The sequence below is a fragment of the Neoarius graeffei genome, chromosome 21 (assembly GCF_027579695.1).
Source record: "Neoarius graeffei isolate fNeoGra1 chromosome 21, fNeoGra1.pri, whole genome shotgun sequence".
In the NCBI taxonomy this organism is placed as follows: domain Eukaryota; kingdom Metazoa; phylum Chordata; class Actinopteri; order Siluriformes; family Ariidae; genus Neoarius; species Neoarius graeffei.
Window position 1 is genome coordinate 42,862,688 of NC_083589.1, and position 13,567 is coordinate 42,876,254.

At 42.0% G+C, this 13,567-nt stretch overlaps 1 protein-coding gene across 1 annotated transcript in view; it reads left to right on the forward strand.

Annotated features, from left to right (window-relative positions):
* The window catches only part of utp20 (UTP20 small subunit processome component), a 73,467-nt gene extending 61,594 nt beyond the window's left edge, over positions 1 to 11,873 (forward strand). The window contains exons 51-62 of the mRNA XM_060903170.1: positions 1,595 to 1,705; positions 1,810 to 1,889; positions 2,232 to 2,301; positions 2,386 to 2,568; positions 2,673 to 2,804; positions 2,919 to 3,051; positions 6,884 to 7,071; positions 7,156 to 7,227; positions 7,319 to 7,585; positions 11,074 to 11,200; positions 11,298 to 11,443; positions 11,544 to 11,873. Coding sequence (XP_060759153.1) covers positions 1,595 to 1,705; positions 1,810 to 1,889; positions 2,232 to 2,301; positions 2,386 to 2,568; positions 2,673 to 2,804; positions 2,919 to 3,051; positions 6,884 to 7,071; positions 7,156 to 7,227; positions 7,319 to 7,585; positions 11,074 to 11,200; positions 11,298 to 11,443; positions 11,544 to 11,699 — 1,665 coding nt within the window. The 3' untranslated portion in view covers positions 11,700 to 11,873. The remainder of the gene's footprint in view (positions 1 to 1,594; positions 1,706 to 1,809; positions 1,890 to 2,231; positions 2,302 to 2,385; positions 2,569 to 2,672; positions 2,805 to 2,918; positions 3,052 to 6,883; positions 7,072 to 7,155; positions 7,228 to 7,318; positions 7,586 to 11,073; positions 11,201 to 11,297; positions 11,444 to 11,543) is intronic.
* The last annotated feature ends 1,694 nt before the right edge of the window (positions 11,874 to 13,567 follow it).

The window sequence follows — 13,567 nt, forward strand, 5'->3', positions numbered from 1 at the left end:
ACTGTAAATATAACACACTTTCAGTAACAGAATTTAAGCCTACAGAAACACTGACTCGCACATCATGCAATGTTGCCAGATACTGCTGACGTTTTCCAGTCCAAAATATATTCAAAACCCGCCAAAATGCACTTGAAACCTCCAATCTGGCAACACTGCGCGCATGCTGCTTCTCTTGAACATAGACATCCGGAAGTAAGGCGGAAGGTAGTTTGTCGATGTCACCTCAAGATGACGCCAACGATTGGTCAAATTTGCGGGAAAGTTGCGGTGATTGGATATAATTGCAGCACCGCCCTGAATTCGTGGGGATTGGTTGAATTTGCGCTGAAGTTGCAAATCGCAACATCCTGGAGGCTCTGTTTTTTTTTGCTTGGCCGTCTCCTCACTCCCTGTAGCTTTAGGTACTAAAAATCGATCCATTTTGTCTCTCACGTTGCGCCCCCCCTGAAGAACTCTGGCGCCCCCCAGGGGGGGCGCGCCCCACACTTTGAAAAGCCCTGGTCTAGTCCATTTATTTCGAATGGTGAACCAAATTGTATACACTCACCGGCCATTTTAATCAGAACACGTGTATGTGCATGCGCAGTGCACGATCGTTACATTCTTAGAGCACGATGACATAGTGGCTAGTGCCTCCATATGAGGCAGTAGCCACAACAAACGATTTTGACCTTTTTGGTGACCTTGACCGGATGACCCTCAAAATATTGGAGTTTCTATTTGAGACCAATGCCCATCTATCCTGAAAATTTCATGAAAATTGGTCCAACCGTTTTCCTGTAATATCGTTAATAAACAAAGAACCCCCGCCAAAAACAATACCTCACCTCCAGTGGGTTCCGTCCTGGGCAAGGTAACTAGATAGATACTGTGACTAAAGTCAGTGATTTACGCTAGCTCTTATGAACTGGGACGTTTGGTCACCGTACCCTATAGATCTAGAATGGTAAGAGATAGAGAATGAGGCTTAGTGAGGAGTAAAAAGCATGTTTTTCATGGATCATTCCAGTTTGGTGATCCGGATCAGCACCAAAAGTCATAGCAGCAACTTAATTCAGCCCAGAGGTGTTCATGTGAAATTTGGTGGTGATTGGTTGAAAACTGAGGGAGAAATAGCATCCTAAAAAAGGTTAGGATGATGATGATGATAATGACAGGATTATCTGCTACAGATAATGGATGGATGATGATGATGATGATGATGATAATAATAATAATCATAAAGTAGAAAGATCCTGAGAGTAACAATTTGCTCCAGCGCTGCTAGTGCAAATTAATATTGAGATTTGGATTTTTTTTTTTTAAGCAACTAAATTCGTTCAGTTCAGTTAGGTTTTATTTGTATAGCACTTTTAACAATGGACATTATTGCAAAGTAGCTTTACAGAAATCTGAATGTAGATTCAACTCTGTAATGAGCAAACTAGTCATGACCATGGCAAGGAAAAACTCCCTGAGATATCATGAAGAAAAATCTTTGAGATGAACCAGACTCAAAAGGGAACCAATCTCTTGTGCATGACGCACGGCAAATTGTTTTAGACAGCTGGAAGAATTGGCTCTTGGTTTAATGAATGCTCTGTGTTTATAGGCGATCCTGTCCAAGAAGCTGGTGGTACCAGAGATGGAGGAGGTGATGAAAAAAGTTGCCAAACTGTCCATCAATGGCTCGAACGAGCACGTCCGCATCCGCTGTAGACAGGTCAGTAACAGCCCTCACTATCTTCCTTATCGTCGTCATCATTTATAGAAGAAGCCTTGGAAGAAACTACGAAGTTTCCAGTAGTGTTTCCTATTTTTTTCCAGATCTATCTGAAGTACCTCATGGATTATCCACTTGGGAAGAGGCTGAAGACCCATTTTGACTTCATTGTTGCCCAGCTCACGTAAGTACTTTGATGTCAAATGTAAGCATTGAAATTAGACGACCAATGAAATATGGTGCTGGAGATTTTTTTTTTCTCTTCTCTCCTCTATATTCTGGAGGTGGAAAACTTTGCTCAGTCACAAGTGATCCACATGAACCACTAACATTTAACCAGTGTTGACAAGCAGGCATGTCTAGTTGTGTCGATTCAAGAGAAGTCATTTGTCAGAATTCAGTTTTTCAAATCAGTTATATCCAACTAACATCTGCCAAAATCGCCAAAAATACCTTTGAGAATGGAAGAGTAAACTTGGTTCCATTGTGTTGCTGAAAGCTATTGAGGTTTTTCTCATTTATGCAGATATGAATATGACACAGGGAGACAGTCTGCCCTCGAGATGATGGGCTTCATTTTCCAGACATTCCCTCAGGTATCACCTCACTCCTTCGACAATTGAATATTTATTCTTTCTGTTTAGTCTATAGCTTATTTTTGTTGATGCTTGTGTGTACAGCCTCTTCTCTTGGACCACTGTGGACTCTTCTTTGTGCCTCTGTCTCTGGCTGTGGTCAATGATGATTCAGCATGCTGTAAGAAAATGGCCTCTCTCGCCATCAAGTCATTACTGGGTCAGTTAGACGTGAAGCACCAGAACTCCATGTTCACGTTGGTCCACAGCTGGCTGGCAGGAGAGAAGGTGAACTAAAAAGACACTGATATGAAAACTAATGAGTGGAAACGTGTATTTAAAAAAAAAAAAAATCCTGTACTAATATTTTCTGTGCATTTATATTTGTGCAGGTGGCTCTACGGAGATTGGGCGCTCAGGTGTGTGGGATTTTTGTAGAAATGGAAGAGGAGCAGTTTAATCACAGACTGGATTCTCTGCTGCCTCTAATAGAGAGGGAAATCCACACTGCCAACTTCGAAGATGTGAGTATTGATGTGAGACATAATCCTGTTACTGACTGTATGAAGTGAAGTATGTGTGCTAGCCAAAGGTGAATCTGCAATTCGCATACAATTTCTGTACTTTTTTGTTTTTAGATCGAAGAGGAAGAAAACGAGAAGGCTGCAGACAGGTTACTCTTCTCCTATCTCACCCTCATCACCAAACTTATCAAGCACTGTGGCTTTTTGGAGCTCCACAAACCAGCTGATACTGTCTCTAGCATCTGGGGTATGAATTAACAAACACACATGCACACTAAGGGCATGTTCATGTTTTGTGACATACACTTCATAAAGTGGGATACTGTTTGTTGGATAAGATGCACAAGTTTAATTCAGATGGGAGACAGAAGGAGGAGACATACAGTTGTGCTCATAAGTTTACATACCCTGGCAGAATCTATGATTCTTTGACCATTTTTCAGAGAATATGAATCTCATCTCTAGCCGCTTTATCCTTCTACAGGGTCGCAGGCAAGCTGGAGCCTATCCCAGCTGACTACGGGCGAAAGGTGGGGTACACCCTGGACAAGTCGCCAGGTCATCACAGGGCTGACACATAGACACAGACAACCGTTCACACTCACATTCACACCTACGGTCAATTTAGAGTCGCCACTTAACCTAACCTGCATGTCTTTGGACTGTGGGGGAAACCGGAGCACCCGGAGGAAACCCACGGGGAGAACATGCAAACTCCACACAGAAAGGCCCTCGCCGGCCACGGGGCTCGAACCCAGGACCTTCTTGCTGTGAGGCGACAGCGCTAACCACTACACCACCGTGCCGCCCGAGAATATGAACGATAACACAAAAATATCTTTTCCACTCATGCTTAGTGGTTGGGTGAAACCATTTATTGTCAAACGACTGTGTTTTCTCTTTTTAAATCATAATGACAACAGAAACTACCCAAATGACCCTGATCAAAAGTTCACGTACCCTGGTGATTTTGGCCTGATAACATGCACAGAAGTTGACACAAATGGGTTTGAATGGCTACTAAAGGTAACATCCTCACCTGTGATCTGTTTGCTTGTAATCAGTGTGTGTGCATAAAAGCTGAGTGAGTTTCTGGGATCCAGACAGACTCTTGCATCTTTCATCCAGCCACTGACGTTTCTGGATTCTGAGTCATGGGGAAAGCAAAAGAATTGTCAACGGATCTACGGGAAAAGGTAGCTGAACTGTATAAAACAGGAAAGGGATACAAAAAGATATCCAAGGAATTGATAATGCCAGTCAGCAGTGTTCAAACTGTGATTAACAAATGGAAAATCAGGGGCTCTGTTAAAACCAGGCAAATGCCACAAAGTATCTCGCCTACAATACGCCTAACAGCACAGAGACAAGCCTCAAAACTTCTGGAACAAGGTAATTTGGAGTGATGAGACCAAAATTGAACTTTTTGGCCACAACCATAAACGTTACATTTGGAGAGGTGTCAACAAGGCCTATGATGGAAGGAACGCCATTCCTACTGTAAAGCACAGAGGTGGATCACTGATGTTTTGGGGATGTGTGAGCTACAAAGGCACAGGAAACTTGGTCAAAGTTGAAGGAAAGATGAATGCAGCACGTTATCAGCAAATACTGGAGGCAAATTTGCACTCATCAGCCCGGAAGCTGCGCATGGGACGTACTTGGACGTTCCAACATGACAACGATCCAAAACACAGGGCCAAGTCGACCTGTCATTGGCTACAGCAGAACAAAGTGAAGGTTCTGGAGTGGCCATCTCAGTCTCCTGACCTCAATATCATCGAGCCACTCTGGGGAGATCTCAAGCGTACAGTTCATGCAAGACAGCCCAGGAATTTACAGGAACTGGAGGCTTTTTGCCAAGAAGAATGGGCAGCTTTACCATCTGAGAAAATAAAGAGCCTCATCCACAACTACCACAAAAGACTTCAGGCTGTCATTGATGTTAGAGGGGGCAATACACGGTATTAAGAACTGGGGTATGTAAACTTTTTGATCAGGGTCATTTGGATGTTTTTTGTTGTCATTATGATTTAAAAATAGAAAACACAGTTGTTTATCAATAAATGGCTTCACCCAACCACTAACCATGAGTGGGGAAAAGTTTTTGTGTTATCATTCATATTCTCTGAAAAAAGGCCAAGAAAGCAAAAATTCTGCCAGGGTATGTAAACTTATGAGCACAACTGTATATTTAAGTTATTCCACAAAACCGAGTCGTATATGAGCCAATAGTGAAGTGCTGAGTTGGCTATAAGCACAATGAGATTGAGTGGAATAACTGTTTTATTCTATCCACATGCCCTGGATTTTGAGAAACCGAGCATTTTTATTTTTTGCAAATTCTATAAACAAAAACTTTATACAAAACGTCCGACAGATGAAAGATGCATCTCTTGGATGCGCTGGGACGCATCATCAGTGATGTAACCTGGAGTCATCTGGTGTTTCAGGTCTTTCAATATCATACACCCTCTCCCAGTCGACCCAGCCAGGGTTGATCAGACCCCAGCTTGAGTCCCGGCAGCATTCGTCCACGGATCCGCCCTCTTAATCCAAAGCCACCTTTTGGCTTTCTCTGCGGCTTCTGCTTTAATCTTTAAAACTTTATACAAAACGTCCGACAAAATCATTTCCACTTAGAACGTAAACAAACCGGCAAAATGCTATAAAAACTCTTGAAAAAATAAAGGTATATTCTTACCATCAAATACATTCATTCCATATTTTGTTGCTTTTTTTTTGTATTTTTTTGGGTTTTGTTTACAATTAGTTTTTATTTCATCCTCGGTTGGATTCAGTAACACGGGCCGCCATTTTCTTTTCTTCTTTAAGGTTTTTTTTTTTTTTGGCAGTTGGCAAACCAACTTTAAAGGTGCATTACTGCCACCGACTGGGCTGGAGTGTGGACCAGGAGATATTTTGTGGGGTGGGAGACTATTCTTTTAGCTATTTCTCATCTCATCTCATTATCTCTAGCCGCTTTATCCTGTTCTACAGGGTTGCAGGCAAGCTGGAGCCTATCCCAGCTGACTACGGGCGAAAGGCGGGGTACACCCTGGACAAGTCGCCAGGTCATCACAGGGCTGATACATAGACAACCATTCACACTCTCATTCACACCTACGGTCAATTTAGAGTCACCAGTTAACCTAACCTGCATGTCTTTGGACTGTGGGGGAAACCGGAGCACCCAGAGGAAACCCACGCGGACACGGGGGGAACATGCAAACTCCGCACAGAAAGGCCCTCGCCGGCCCCGGGGCTCGAACCCGGACCTTCTTGCTGTGAGGCGACAGCGCTAACCACTATACCACCGTGCCGCCCTTAGCTATTTCTGTTTCTTTTAAATACTCGATAACAAAGTGATATATCTGACTTGATGCGCGCCACCATTTTGTTTTTCTCTACTCATGGTATATGAGCTGATATCCTAGTAGTAGGGTAGCCAATCAGAGCACGCGATTGCTTGTGTCCAGTGAATGTGGACAGAATAAATCCACTTACTAATCCTTCGTATTTACGTAACAGTTCAACCATAATGATCAGGAGCTATTGCTGTTGGGCATGCAGGAGCAGCTGTGAACGACGCCCCTTTCTTGCTTCAGAAACTTTAAGAATAAACATTTGCTATCTGTCATGTCACACCTATGGACTAGAGATGTGTTTTCTGCCTTATATTAATATTCGAATAGCTGCAAGAGTGTGATATGCACCACTGAATTTTTGCTGTCCTGAGCTTAGTGGCAGGGTAACAGTAAAACGCAGAGGTTCAGCTAAAGTTCAAGGGTTTTGCTTTTTGCTCCCTGCTTGACAAATTACTCTCTGGCAACTTTATTTTACTCTGAAGGAATGTTCTCATATCTTTTTAGTATTATAATAGTTTCTGGTGTGTGGAAAATGAGCCAGTGGTGTCTAAAAAATAGAACAGAGTTGTTTTATAACTGAAGTCATGAATTACTTTTTCACTTTAATCCCAGGATTAAAGTGAACCTTGGCTCATGGTTTTCAGAAACACACTAGCAAACGTATCAACTCTTGAACTCTGATGTAATCTCGAACTACATTCACTCTTCTAGGTCACATCGAAGCTCACCTGCGTTATCCTCACTCCTGGGTTTGGCGGACTGCTTCTCAGATCTTTGGCCTGCTTTTTGCTGCTCAGAAACCAGAGAAGCTGCTGTCTCTGTGGCGCTCTGAGAGAAATGCCCCCCAAAACACTCCACCTGTGGCTTCATCTTTCCTCTCAACCAGCCTGGACAAGAAGGTGAGACTCTACAGGACAACGTTATCCTTCACTCTACTGGCTCAAACGTGACCTCTGAAATCCTTTTCTGCTTTTCACTTTCAGATGAGGGAGCTCATCTTATCGTTCTGTCACCAGCTGCAATCTAAGTTCCTGGACACGAGTGCTGGCGAGCAGGTAGGAAATCTCATCAAATCAAATTGAGCACAAGCAAAAACTGTCAGCAGTAATGCAGAGTAATGGGTTGATGTATTATGACTGTCAACAGGTAATCAAGAACCTCCTCTTCGTGGCCAAGGTGATCTATCTTATCTCACCAGAGTCTGACTTGGAGGAGAATCGAAAAGAAGAAAGAGTAAATGATGCTGTGGAGAAAACCGAGGAGGAGGATGGAGATGAGGAAGAGGAGCAGCAGCAACAGCAGGTTCTAGATGAGCAGGATGAAAATCGGCCACCTTCTCTGCTCTGGGTGATTAAGAAACTCTCACTGCTTGCTAAGAGAGAGGCAGCCAACACCCCGAAAGTGCCAGTGAAGGTGAGCTATTAAATAGAACACTACACAATAATGCTCTTCTCCTGTCACATATCACATCCGCCTCATTAGTTATTCAAAACTTTAGCTGGTGGTCTACCAAAGCTCAGTTGACAAAGCGTTTGTACGGAGAAGGTGCACTGCTTGCATGAAAAATGCCTTGCGCTTGCATTGTTTTAGGTTGTTCGAATCGATCAAACCGTGAAACTGATAAAAGTTTCTTCAGGGTTCCCCGTGAACTAATAAAAAAGGGTGAACGAACACAGGATTTCACAAAAAGATGTCAAGAAAAGTGGCTTTTGAACCTCTCACTGAAATCGAAGGGAGCCGAGTTGAAGCATGCTCGAGTTTGAAGCACTTGGTGAAAGGTTTGTATCTCCCTCTCAGCTATGTCTTTAGTGTTTTCCAAGTACTTTTCTTGCTCCGTGTCGTTATTTTATGGTACTTTTTTTTTTTTTAAGTCGTGAAGTACTAAAGTCCCCAGCTGTTTCTTTCCTCACTCCTCACAAAGTCCATATGCATGAAGGTTACGACAAAATTTTTACCCAGCCATACAGTTACAATGCGCCGTGATCACTTCTCCGTCTTATTTAACTAAGATCCAGGTCTTTAAAGGGGTTTCTGATGATCTTTGTGAACGATTTAGCTGAGAGATAAGAGCCAACACAAGTGAGAATCAAGTGAACTGTTTGTTTACACTTCAACTTGCAGCACTTCGTTGTAAAGAGGCAAACGAAAAGCTTAAAAAAAAAACACACACACACGGGCAAAAACAATACAGGATTCATTCGGCAGCGACTTGATACCGAGGTCCTTTACCCAGCCACATACAAAAAAGTTGTAAGCCTCCATACTCTTCCACGCTTTCATCTGTTTTGCGGTGTAGAAGGGCGTCTGCAACACCAGATAGTTCGAGATGTCGGGGAACTCGACTGAAGGGAAGCTTTCGAGATCTTATGACAAATCCTTTTTTCCCAGACTGTAGGGGTCGATTCCATTGCACATAGCAATCTCCTGAATATATCTAAAGCCAGCAGTGGATTCTAGATTACGAGCGTACTCCTAAGTTATCGATAGTTGTTTGCACTATTGCAGCCGTTTAGACCACCAGCTATTTCACTGGTGAAATTCATGACTAAATAATGAAGTCATTTATATAATGCATGTGATTGGCTCAGATGCTACAGAAGCCACACACTTTCATGTCATGGAACTGCGACCATTTTTTAAAAATGCAACTTCGATTCCAAAAAAGTTGGGACAAAGTACAAATTGTAAATAAAAACGGAATGCAATAATTTACAAATCTCAAAAACTGATATTGTATTCACAATAGAACATAGACAACATATCAAATGTCGAAAGTGAGATATTTTGAAATTTCATGCCAAATATTGGCTCATTTGAAATTTCATGACAGCAACACATCTCAAAGTTGGGACGGGGCAATAAGAGGCTGGAAAAGTTAAAGGTACAAAAAAGGAACAGCTGGAGGACCAAATTGCAACTCATTAGGTCAATTGGCAATAGGTCATTAACATGACTGGGTATAAAAAGAGCATCTTGGAGTGGCAGCGGCTCTCAGAAGTAAAGATGGGAAGAGGATCACCAATCCCCCTAATTCTGCGCCGACAAATAGTGGAGCAATATCAGAAAGGAGTTCGACTGTAAAATTGCAAAGAGTTTGAACATATCATCTACAGTGCATAATATCATCAAAAGATTCAGAGAATCTGGAAGAATCTCTGTGCGTAAGGGTCAAGGCCGGAAAACCATACTGGGTGCCCGTGATCTTCGGGCCCTTAGACGGCACTGCATCACATACAGGCATGCTTCTGTATTGGAAATCACAAAATGGGCTCAGGAATATTTCCAGAGAACATTATCTGTGAACACAATTCACCGTGCCATCCGCCGTTGCCAGCTAAAACTCTATAGTTCAAAGAAGAAGCCGTATCTAAACACGATCCAGAAGCGCAGACGTCTTCTCTGGGCCAAGGCTCATTTAAAATGGACTGTGGCAAAGTGGAAAACTGTTCTGTGGTCAGACGAATCAAAATTTGAAGTTCTTTATGGAAATCAGGGACGCCGTGTCATTCGGACTAAAGAGGAGAAGGACGACCCAAGTTGTCATCAGTGCTCAGTTCAGAAGCCTGCATCTCTGATGGTATGGGGTTGCATTAGTGCGTGTGGCACGGGCAGCTTGCACATCTGGAAAGACACCATCAATGCTGAAAGGTATATCCAGGTTCTAGAGCAACATATGCTCCCATCCAGACGACGTCTCTTTCAGGGAAGACCTTGCATTTTCCAACATGACAATGCCAAACCACATACTGCATCAATTACAGCATCATGGCTGTGTAGAAGAAGGGTCCGGGTACTGAACTGGCCAGCCTGCAGTCCAGATCTTTCACCCATAGAAAACATTTGGCGCATCATAAAACGGAAGATACGACAAAAAAGACCTAAGACAGTTGAGCAACTAGAATCCTACATTAGACAAGAATGGGTTAACATTCCTATCCCTAAACTTGAGCAACTTGTCTCCTCAGTCCCCAGACGTTTACAGACTGTTGTAAAGAGAGAAAAGGGGATGTCTCACAGGGGTAAACATGGCCTTGTCCCAACTTTTTTGAGATGTGGTGTTATGAAATTTAAAATCACCTAATTTTTCCTCTTTAAGTGATATATATTTTCTCATTTTAAACATTTGATATGTCATCTATGTTCTATTCTGAATAAAATATGGAATTTTAAAACTTCCACATCATTACATTCCGTTTTTATTTACAATTTGTACTTTGTCCCAACTTTTTTGGAATCGGGGTTGTGTACTGTATGTTTATCAGCTGCTATTTTTTTTTCTTCCCCCACCCCCCAAAAAACTTCTGTGAAATACACCATGTGGACACCCAAACATCACATCCATTATGTGGGCCTTCTCCAAACTTTTGACACAAAATTGCACATAATTGTATAGAATGTATGCTGTAGAATTACAATTTCCCTTCACTGGAATGAAGAGGCCCAAACCTGTTCCAGTATGACCGTGCCCCTGTGCATAAATCAAGCTCTATGAATACATGGTTTGCCAAGACTAGAGTGGAAAAATTTGGGTATCCTGCACAGAGCCATGAATTTTTAATTCCACTGAACAGCTTTGGGATGAAGCAGAACACAGACTACAGCCCAGGCCTGCTCATCCAACATCAGTGGCTTACCTCATGAATGCTCTTGTGGTTGAATGAGCACTTCCCCATAGCCACAGCCTTCCCAGAAGAGTGGAGGTTATTATAACAGCAAAGGGGGACAAAATCTGGAAAGGGACCTTCAGAAAGCAAGTATGGTGGTCAGGTGTCTACAGACTTTTGGCATATAGTGCACTTTGCTGAGTCCACATCCAGACTCTCTTTTGCCAGTTGCTGTCCCTTGTTGTAGGTGGGGACTCCGCCTGTTTGAGAAAATGTTTTCTTTTCCATTTTTCACAGAGAACGTGTGTTTTCAAGTTCCTGGGAGCCATTGCTGTTCACCTGGGCAAAGAGCGTCTTGGCCCATACCTGACTACCATCATTGCTCCGCTCTACAGAGAACTGGACAGCACGTATGCAGACCAAGGTTTCTGCAACTTTAATTCCTAACGCTCATTGACCAAGAATTATTTATTTAGTAGTTTTTTTCTTCTAATTCTTCTAATCTGGTTTGATTATTTAAGACCCCACACTGAAGAACTTGGCCCAGGAGCTCATTGAGCTGTTGAAGAAGTGGGTGGGTCTTGAGAAGTTCTCGCTGGCCTTTGCTGCTGTGCAGAAGGAGGCCTCGAAGCGACGAGCCTCACGCAAGAAACACAAGGCCTTGCAGGTGAGTTTCTTCAGGGAACCATGCTCACTGTAATAGTTTGAGTGTAAAGCTTGTTACTGTGGTGTCGCCATGGTTGCCCATTTTCCCTTTTGTTCCTTAGGCTGTAACCAACCCTGACATTGCTGCTAGGAAAAAGATCAAGAAACAGCAGAAGAAAACCGAGGCAAAGAAAAGGAAAACTGAGTTTTTACAGCCAGGACACAAAGCAAAGAAACGCAAACGTTCTTCACTCAGAGACTTGGCTATGGTTCAGTGAAATTTTTTGTTACATCTTTTCGTTTTAAATAAATTGTCCTCGGGTCCAAGTGTGTGATCCTATCTGGCCCTCATGATTTATAGATTCAAGTGTTAGCTGGAGGCTGTTGCATTACGTGGATAAATGCACTTTTTTTTTTTTAAATTAAATGTATATGGATTCAAAACTGAATAAGATGAGTATTATTGTTTGGGGTAATGGTGAAATTACAAATGGGAGACAATAGCTGGTTTCCTAATAGAGCAGGATATACAAAGTGACTGGCTTCATTAGTATAGATATGGGGATATAGTATAGATATATGGGGATAGATTAGGGATAAAATTAGCTCATGTTTTAAGTCGCTCAAATTCTGTAAAGCTGCTTTGCGACAATGTTTATTGTTAAAAGCGCTATACAAATAAACTTGATTTGATTAGTATTTGCCTCAATTTTAAAAGCACTAGAACATGTATAGAAAATAAAATGCTATGAATGTCACCCTCATGACTATAGGATTTGAGAAGTTACCAAAAATGCAAGATTAGCTGTATTAGTGAGAGCATCAGTGCATGACAGTCAGTAAAACAAAATTATACCCAAATTAACTCTAAACTAAAAATATGGTTGTAGCTTTTAATACACTGTGTGGTTAAAACTCTACCTACTTCCTGAATTTAAAAAAAAAAAAAAAAAAAGTGTTCCAAAGTTGTTACAGGCCTTTCCATTTTTATCATGGAGTAAGAACAATTTTCAGTGACTAATGGTAGGCAACTCAATTCCTCTAATGACATTAAAAGGAACAGTCCACCGTACTTCCATAATGAAATATGCTCTTATCTGAATTGAGACGAGCTGCTCCGTACCTCTCCGAGCTTTGCGCGACCTCCCAGTCAGTCAGACGCAGTCAGACGCGCTGTCACTCCTGTTTAGTAATGTAGCTAGGCTCAGCATGGCCAATGGTATTTTTTGGGGCTGTAGTTAGATGCGACCAAACTCTTCCACGTTTTTCCTGTTTACATAGGTTTATATGACCAGTGACATGAAACAAGTTCAGTTACACAAATTGAAACGTAGCGATTTTCTATGCTATGGAAAGTCCGCACTATAATGACAGGCGTACTAACACCTTCTGCGCGCTTCGGCAGCGCATTGATATCTGAGCTCCGTATCAATGCGCTGTCGAAGCGCGCAGAAGGTGTTCGTACGCTTGTCATTATAGTGCGGACTTTCCATAGCATAGAAAATCGCTACGTTTCAATTTGTGTAACTGAACTTGTTTCATGTCACTGGCCATATAAACCTATGTAAACAGGAAAAACGCGGAAGAGTTTGGTCGCATCTAACTACAGCCCCAAAAAATACCATTGGCCATGCTGAGCCTAGCTACATTGCTAACAGGAGTGACGGCGCGTCTGACTGACTGGGAGGTCGCGCAAAGCTCGGACAGGTACGAAGCAGCTCGTCTCAATTCAGATAAGAGCATATTTCATTATGGAAGTACAGTGGACTGTTCCTTTAACTTCAAAACTGTCACTGTTTTTTATAAATTACTCACCATGAAAATGTGCAAAATGCAACTGATGTAAAAGCTCATACGCACAAACAGTGATGGACTTGCATTCACAGCAAAATATTTTAGATGCAATACTCAAGATAAAAGTTTCACACTATATGGAGTCTCTTTTGATCCTAAAAAAAAAGACAAATTGGCTCTCTATGAGGAAAGAAGTCAGTAATGGAAATTACATCAGAAAAATACCTGAACCTTCATTTCTTAAAATTCAATATTTCTTTGAAATGACATTAGGGTGATGAATTTTAAATATGGGTTTCAGGACACTTTTTGCCTTAGAGTCCATCCTTTACAAATATCATTGCCTTAACTT